Source organism: Apus apus, chromosome 4 (assembly GCF_020740795.1).
Source record: "Apus apus isolate bApuApu2 chromosome 4, bApuApu2.pri.cur, whole genome shotgun sequence".
In the NCBI taxonomy this organism is placed as follows: Eukaryota; Metazoa; Chordata; class Aves; order Apodiformes; family Apodidae; genus Apus; species Apus apus.
The window spans coordinates 11,523,564-11,531,942 of NC_067285.1; the positions used below are offsets into that span (position 1 = coordinate 11,523,564).

Below are 8,379 nucleotides of genomic sequence, written 5' to 3' on the forward strand. Positions count from 1 at the left end.
CTGTCAGTAAGATGAATGAGGAAACTGAATCAGAGCTTATTGAGAAAATGAAAAGGTCTGGATCTAGGTGTGAACAGAATAGAAAGTGCAAAGACCCTTCACTCTCCTATACAACCACCTCATCTGTTTCTGGAAATCAGCAATTTCTTTTTTAATGAGTTTTCTCTCTTTTGGGAAAACAAAGCAAGACTGTAATTGGGTGTTTCTCTTTTGTATGCTTGTTCAGAAGCCAGCTTTTTTCAACCCCTTTGACTAACATTTAGGGATCCTTCCTTGGAGGAATCAATGAATATCCCTGGATCATTTAAGTTTCCTTCCAAACTCTGGCAGCAGAAAAACACAGTTCCTATTTTCTGGGTGTGAATGGTTTAGGCTCTTTTGCAAATGCAAGGCTTAAGGTTATTCATTAAACACCTTATAATTGCTAATGAGTTTCACTTTTCCTGTGAGGACCTCAACCCCTCCTTCCCTCCTCCACCCCTCTCCCTCTTCTGTTCAACACGGGAGAATCACCTTTATTAGCAAAAGAACAGGACATCACCTTCAGTGTTTGGAATGACAAGAAAACATTTCTGAGAAGAACATGTCAGTCTGAAACATTTGAATCTCCAGGGCCAGCAAGGCAATATTTTCAAACAGCTTCCTTGGCTAAATGTACTTGTTATTTACTGACTTTCTTGTTCTCTTCTTTCTTTGCCACAGGAAGTATTTCCACAGCTGCTGAGCCCCAGAGCACAAAAGAAATCCCTACCTATGTAAATGGTTGAATTGCAGACACCGATATGTATCTATATCTAAAAAAGAGGAGATCTCACTGCATTTGGACTTAATTCTTCAGATGACAAAGGGTTTTTAGCTTTAAGCCTGTGCATGTGGACATTATACTGAGACCATAGTGGAACTGCATTGTACAGGTGTTCAGTTTTAGTGGGGGGTGGGGGGAGAGGAACTGGTACCACTATTCACTCCTGCGGCCCTTCCCCTCACCTCTCCACTCTCTTTTTTTCTGATCTGTCTCTAATTTGTAGAAAATTCATAATGATATAGGCCAAGAATATGCATGGGGGTCTCTTCTTTAGGGAGAGGGGTGGGCTGGGATGTGTGGGGAGAAGGTCTAGGGGAGGTGGGAGGGGGCATTTAGGGTTCTTGGCTTTAGATTTAACTGCTCTTTTAGCACTTTGGGCTGCGGGAGGGCTAGCTGCCCCAGCAGACTTTCATAGGACACACAAAAAAATCACACTGGAGTTTAAAGGCACTTAAAAGATTCTTGGTGAGTCTGGTTTATGTCTTTGTTTGGCCTCTGCCCTTCATTCCTCTTGCTGCAGCTGCTGCTCATGCCCCATGGCTGCAAAGAGTCTGAGTGCAGGTGTGGGCGATCCCAACTGAAGGGTTAGGCTCTTTCTTAAGCAGCTTCTTTAGCCTACTCACACGAAGGCATCCCACTGATAGCACTGCTGAAAGGTCACTTCAGCCTCCTAACCTTGAATGGAACAGAGCTAGTGTGCTTTATGGGCAGGGAGGTCTGTCCATACTGCACTTGTAGGAGGTTATTGCCAGCATGAACTTATGTTGTACCCTCTACCAGCCTTACAATTTCAATTTTGGCTAAGGAAAACCCTAGTAACACTCTCAGCTGCATTTAGTGCTAATGATTGGATTTGTCTGGGGAAGTCCCAGGAGATCTCTGCCTTTTGGGAGTCACCCCAAAGCCTGTCAATTTTTTGGAGCAGGAACAAGGAGCAGGGAAAGGCTTATGTGCAGTTTCCTATTACATTCTTGGCAAGCCCCCCTTGGTTGCAGGTCTGCAAACTCCTGCCACTCCAGGCATATGAGGGAGAAGGATTTGACCTGGGATCATTGCCACGCATTTTGAGCCTCAGCACCACAAGATCTGATTTCTTACCAAAAACATAAGCTTGTATCTTACGCTGCAAGTAGAAATGAGGCTGCAGGACATATTCACATAGACTATGCAAGGAAACAAGCAGGAAAGCAGGCTTAGCACAACTCAAACAAGTCCTACCAAGACACTGGTTATCTGGCTGAAGCTTATCCTGTGGTTATGACAGCTGTTGATTTCCAACCCAACTCAGGTAAATGTAGCACCACGATTTTGATTTCAAGTGCAGCAGGAGAAAGACAGTAACCAAGGTACACATACTTAACAGTGTCAGGTGAAGGCCAGTAGAGGCTGGTTCATAATTAGTGTAACACACATAGCAGGCACCCTGATTCCTGACGTGTGTTTTATTCCATAGACATTGCACAAGGAAACATGAGTCAACAAGAGGAGAAAATGTTGTTGGCATTGCCTGGAGTCCTGGGTCCGGGGGAGTGTTGGTGGTGGTGGGTTTGAATCCCTCTGTCACAAATTGGGCACGAACCCAAATCAACCTTCTTGCTGGTAAAGAAAAAAAGTGATACCAAGTGTAAGAACATTAGACTCGTAATAGTTAAAGGATAACCACAATATAAAGTCCTCTGCATCTTTCTGTAGTTTCTCTGAAGACAGGTAGGAACACAGCCATTTGTATGGCTTTGCTATTGTCTTTGCAACTGCAGCTTTAAGAAAGATGGGAAAGCTTTGGCAGCAACTGTATAACATTCCCCACTGAAGTCCAACATTAGCCAACTTATTTTTATAGTAAGCCAATCGAAAAGTTTTCTTATAGTGTTGGAACTATTTCTAATTTTAAAATCACTTTTTTTGATGTACTTTTTCATCTTCTTTTTCCCTTCTGTTAAATACGATGTAGCGTAATGTATAATTGCTATTGTTTATTGCTTTTACAGTCATATTTATTAAACAGATTATGTCTCTAAGTGAAGGCCAGTGTTTTTGTTGTTCATTTTAGCTTTCTGTCCTTGACTGGGATCACTAGCAACATCAAAACAGTAGGAAATTTCAAAAAGAAAGGAGCATTCAGTAGAAGTAGGAGAGAGTGGTGATACTGTGCTTCTGAAAATATGATTCCTAGAATCTCTGGGCATCTATTACTGGTACCAGCATCATACTGAAATTGATCGGCAAGGGATGAACGGAGGTGCCAATATGAAGGTAACTATCTCCATCCTCGGTCAAAGTGCCTTATAAAGTGAAGCTGGGCAAAGTTATCTCTGTTCTTTGGGTGGGGAAGCAGAGGGAAGCAGAGATGCAATGCTGTTTTTCTGGTTTCCAAACAGGCAATGGTAGAGCTCTGAGCAGATCCTTGGAACTCCAGCGCTGTTCCCTGTCCTTGGTTATCCTTCCCTACTTGCTGTCTCTGTTGAAGATTCCTTTGAAATACCTTTTTTTTACTACTTTTGTCAACACTGATGAAGGAAAGTTTAAATTATACACATTACTAATTAATTGGGTTTTACATGTGAAGAAATTGAAGCATAGGAAGTTTCTGTCAGCTTGCCAGATGACAGTGGATGCACGTTACTGAGAAGAAGAAAACAGTGTCTCTGCTTTTCCAGTCAGGATGCCACAACCTGATCATTCTAGCCCTCATAACTAGCTCCTGGTTCAGTTCCCTAGCCTTTTTTGTACCCCTGGCATAAGAACTTATCCACACATGTAAATAGTCAAAGATCTGGGGTTCAGGCATCATCAACAACCAAGGCTGTGGTACTGCATGTTGAGTCCAGTAATGATGAGTTTGCTTATTGGAGGAGTGTGCATTTTTCACATCCTGGGCAAATCCTAGCATAATTACAATTCCCAGTCTAAAATGTTAAAGCTGACATGGCAGCATTTCTGCACCTTTCATTCAGGCTGGACGAGCAGCTGGTGCAGCCATTGTGCAGGTGGTTGAGAGATGAGTGTGTAGATGTAATCTGCTGTTATGGTTTAAGTGTCCACCTGAATTAGCAGGCATCTGTTCTGGCCAAAACCAAAAGTCCAGTTTTAGCCATCATCTCTAAAGTTGTTTCGGATAATTCTTTTCAGCTTATTGTGTGTCCTGAGGCAGAGAATGTAGCTGTTGTGTTCTGGTTTGTATAACAGCACAGTGATTCACTGCTAATGGCTGAACACTGAGACAATAAGCAAAGAATATATCAAATACTTATAAAATCCAATATACATTTTCTCTGAGGTTATTATCATACCTTTAGAAAAGAAAAAAAAAAAAAAGAGATATCATTCTCCTTTGTCAGAAAGAGTGGGGAGTTAAAATATGGTTAAAAATGGTTAAAAATATGGTTTAAAAGTATTTTCCTAATTTGATGTTGATTCTGTACTATATCTTAACTGCCATAAAACAGACATCTGGATGGTACAGACATATTGGCTTCAGAGAAATTTGTATTTCTCCACCTAACAGGACATTTGGGCTACAATGCTGGATTGCCTTTCCTGGAAATCCCAACATGTTTGTGTTTATGTTCTGTAGAGGATCTGGGTCTCAAACAACCGATTGCTGTTACAATGTGGCTATGTTTAATTGCTTAAACTTTTGTTGGAAAGAAGACTCTTAAAGCAGGTGCTGAAATGCAAATGAAGCAGGAATTTCCAGTGATCCTAAATGAACCCTGTCTTGGTCCTGTCAACTTCTGCTGAGAATTTCTGACAGTTGCGCTTAGTCTGGTACCTAGAGCTGGTAACAAAGGATTAGTATTTTATCTGTGTGCTGTCATCTCTCATTGAATGCATGGAAAGTTTCCTTGCCACATGTCTCTACTTACATTCAGTGTTTCAAACTGAGACTGCAGAGCTACCATGTTTATGACACTAAAAAAATAAGCTTCCTTTTCCTTCAGTGAGATGCTATCCTTACATTTCTCCGTGAAACAGAATAATAAAGCATTATAGATTAGAGTGCTGGTATGACCCTGGCCATAATACCCAGAGGAAAAAACTGAAGTAAATTTGTCTTCTGATTGATAAGATGGAAGTGCCATCATGTATCAAGTCCTCTGCCTAAGAGGTGTGTTTCATCTGTAGTTTTAACTTTAGCTTTTCCTTTTCCCTTATGTCCTACTGGGAAAATGGGTATCATCTCTTACTATTCACAGGGCTGGAAGTGGGACCTAGAGGAAATCTGTTACGTATTTCTCAGTGTGAGCATTTAAAAATGTCTTCCTTGTCATTGGCATTGAGGTACAGCCACCCCAGTGCTGGATGTTCTATGCATATGGGCAGTAGGGGTGACATTGTAACTGGATCAAATGAACAGAATAAGGGAACAAGTTTTCTCATCTTTCTAGTTTTGGGTTATTTTGACAAGTGGACCTTAACCAAACTTTCTTTACATGTAAAAAAACTTAGCACTGTGTATGAGAGCTTTGAATGGGCTGGGCAGCCCAACATCTAGATAGCTCAACTCAATATGGGAATAATGACTTGAGTCCTAGGAGGTACAGAGACGCATGAGAGACCAGCCAGCCTTCCAGGGCAGTAGCTCGACATTGTTCTGTCTGTGCACAGGCTTGCTTTCTGCTGGCATAATTTAGAAAGATTTGAAGTTTGTGGTAATTTATGTTTGCTGTTTTGGTTTTTTTTCTCTAGGAATTTTATGAGCTTTTGTTAGCAGAACAACTTAAAATTCATCTAGTCAAATATCTAACCTTGACTCAGGGCTTAGAGAGTAGGGCCATGCTTGGATTTGTATAATGATCTCCCACCAAGCTGTAACAGCCCAGCCATGTGTAAGCAGAATAGGAGCCAGACAACTGTTGGATTTCTTCAGCTTCTCTGAGGCTGTAGCACATCCAGCTATTGTGGACACAAGTATGGCCAAGAGCAGCCTGGACATTGTTTATGTTGTGCTTCATATTAAAATTAACTGCATAGAAGGATCTCAACCAGAATCATTAGTCTGACTTGCAGGGTGCTGTATCCACCAAACTACAGAGAAAATAAGCTACAGTCCCAAAGTTTTGCAGTTTTAATAATTTTTATAGAGAAGTCCTGAGACACAAAAGTGCAAGAGAAGGAATGTAGAAAGCTGTTGAGAGGCTTGCTTGCCTGCAGTACGACACAGATGCAAGAAAAAACCCTCCCTTCTTGTAATAAAATCCTCCTCCAGCCTTCCCTAGACAAAGTTGGATGTGGTGCTGTTTCTGGGACTGCAGCTACCCTGGCAAATAATTGCTCCTCAGCCCGAAAGTGTGGGTGGCTCAGCCCATGGACCATGGCATTCCTTACCGGGCCCCTCAGAGGCAGCTAGAGGGTAGAGCTCTGAAACAGGAATTGGACTGACAGCTGCCTCTGCTCTTGCTGCAAGAAGATGAATAATGCATGCAGCACATTTAAATGGAGTGTTACAGCATGCTTTTTAAGGGATAAATCCTTCTATTATTAACCCTGCCTGTATGGGAGGAGCTTGCTTATTCTGTCACTGTACAGAAGAGCCAAACTGAGGGACTGAATCCTTATCTCCACACCAGAAAGGACGCATGTCTTCATCTCTCTGCAGACTGAGGGTCCGTCCTGGGGCTAAGGCAGTCTCAGGGCAGCATCCTGCTCTTGGCCTTTTGGCTGAAGCTGGAAACCTTCCTCAGTCTCTGTAGTACATGCAGATATTACATGGACTGCCCATTTTAAGTAATTTCTGCCTAATGTCACCTCAGGTGAGTGGATGAGACAGCACCAGAGAGAAGTGGATGCTGGGAAACCATGTGGAATATTTACACCAGATATTTCACAATAACTCTCTTCTCCACTTTCCATGCCTATGTAGTCCCATCCAGGGAGTGCGAGATTCAAACTGCTGTAATCCTTCTTCATGGTCCCCTCAAGCTGCAACATAGCAGAGATCTGAGGTTTCTTCCCTTCCTTCTGTGGCCTTATGTGCCACGTGAAGCTGTTTGGTCTGAGCTTTGATCCCCAAACCAGCTGCAACTGTGTGTGCCTCTGGAAAGTGCTTGCTCAAAAGATCAAGAAATCCTAATAAATGCACAACCAAAATCCTTCTTCAGACCCTGCTGCAGAGCCACAGGACTGGTGAGATCAACCTCTGAGACACTGATTTCTTAAGAAAAATCTTGGACTCTGCTGTTCGTGGAGTAGGTTTTCCCCTGCTGCTGCTTTGGCTTGTGTAGATAAGTGTGTTTTCCACTACAGATGAACTTGCAGGAGTATTTTTTTTGTTAATTATTTATGTTCCATTAGTGACTAGAGGGCCTGGTGCTACTAACTGTCACAGGATGAAAGACAGCTTGTACCCAAAATAATTTGCAGCTCAGGGAGGAAATTTTCAAAGCCACAGAAAGCAGTTCATTTCCCAGCCAATATTTACACTTTGGAAAGCATTTCCTTAATGGACAAGAGCGAGGCCCTTCCTGAGTCCAGAGGTTTTTCTTCCTCACTTGGGGTCCTGAAACACTGCAGCTGGGTTACTAATCTCACCGGACATCACATTTAGCTAAGCCTGAACCAGGGTCAGAGCCAGAGTGTCCATCTGAGCTTGGATGTGGCTGCAGAGGAAAGCTCCACAGTTAGCTTGCCCACAGTGTCCCCTCAGAAAGGCTGACCTGCCCATCCACATTGACTTACTAGTCATTACTGGATTACTGCTTCTGGGGACCTTCCTCTCATTTTGTGAGGGTACCCAAAGACTTAACCCACAGCCTTCAGCTGCCCTCTGTGTTATCTGTAAAACAGAAGCACTTATTTCCTCTACAGTGGTTTTTAAGGTTTCCCAGCCCTTTGATACAGTTACAAAAAGAGCTCATTTATTCTAAAGCACAATCAGGGTTATTTGCTTCAGGGGAAAATAAACATTAGTTTATTTCCAGCAACATTTTGTTGCTGAAACTCTAAGTGCTCAGTGTGTTATGATATAGGATGATTACATTTACTGGGTCTTAACAAAAATGAAATTATGACCCATCCCTAGCAATCTATATTGAGTTCCTGTTAATCTAAACATTTTTATTAATTAGAAGCAATTATTCTTTTCCCTGTAATTATTGCTCCTTTTTTTTTTTTTTTTTTTTTTTTTTCCAATTTCAAAGAATGTTCTGGTTTCAGGCAGAGGACATTTACTTTCAAACCTTTTACTTGAACTTTCTCTTCATCTAGATAAAAATTCTCCTAATTATCCTTTTTAATTGAGAAGATAATGCAGCCAACATTGTTTTGTTGACTTGTTTGAACTAGATTTAAAAACAGATGATTACATGGGTTCCTTTTTGAAATTCTGATTTCCACATTGTGCATGGCAAGATATTAATGTGCATTTTTCCCACAACTTGCAGAAAACAAAAGCCCCAAGACTTGAAAACCAAATAAATAGCAAGGAGAAATTAGGAGTATTTATAGGTGTAGTGTTGGGTCCCATTTTCAGATCTTACTGTCTTTTCACTAGTATTTATAAAAAATTATGAACAAATTGAATTATAGAGAAGTTGAGACGAGCACCTGGGGAAATAATAATAAAACCCTCTCTT

General features: G+C 41.6%; 1 protein-coding gene across 3 annotated transcripts in view; it reads left to right on the forward strand.

Moving 5' to 3' along the window:
* Positions 1-1,136, forward strand: part of SORCS1 (sortilin related VPS10 domain containing receptor 1) — a 275,819-nt gene extending 274,683 nt beyond the window's left edge. For all 3 annotated transcript variants that reach the window (XM_051619103.1, XM_051619104.1, XM_051619105.1), the window contains one exon: positions 703-1,136. In XM_051619103.1, coding sequence (XP_051475063.1) covers positions 703-759 — 57 coding nt within the window. In that variant the 3' untranslated portion in view covers positions 760-1,136. The remainder of the gene's footprint in view (positions 1-702) is intronic.
* The last annotated feature ends 7,243 nt before the right edge of the window (positions 1,137-8,379 follow it).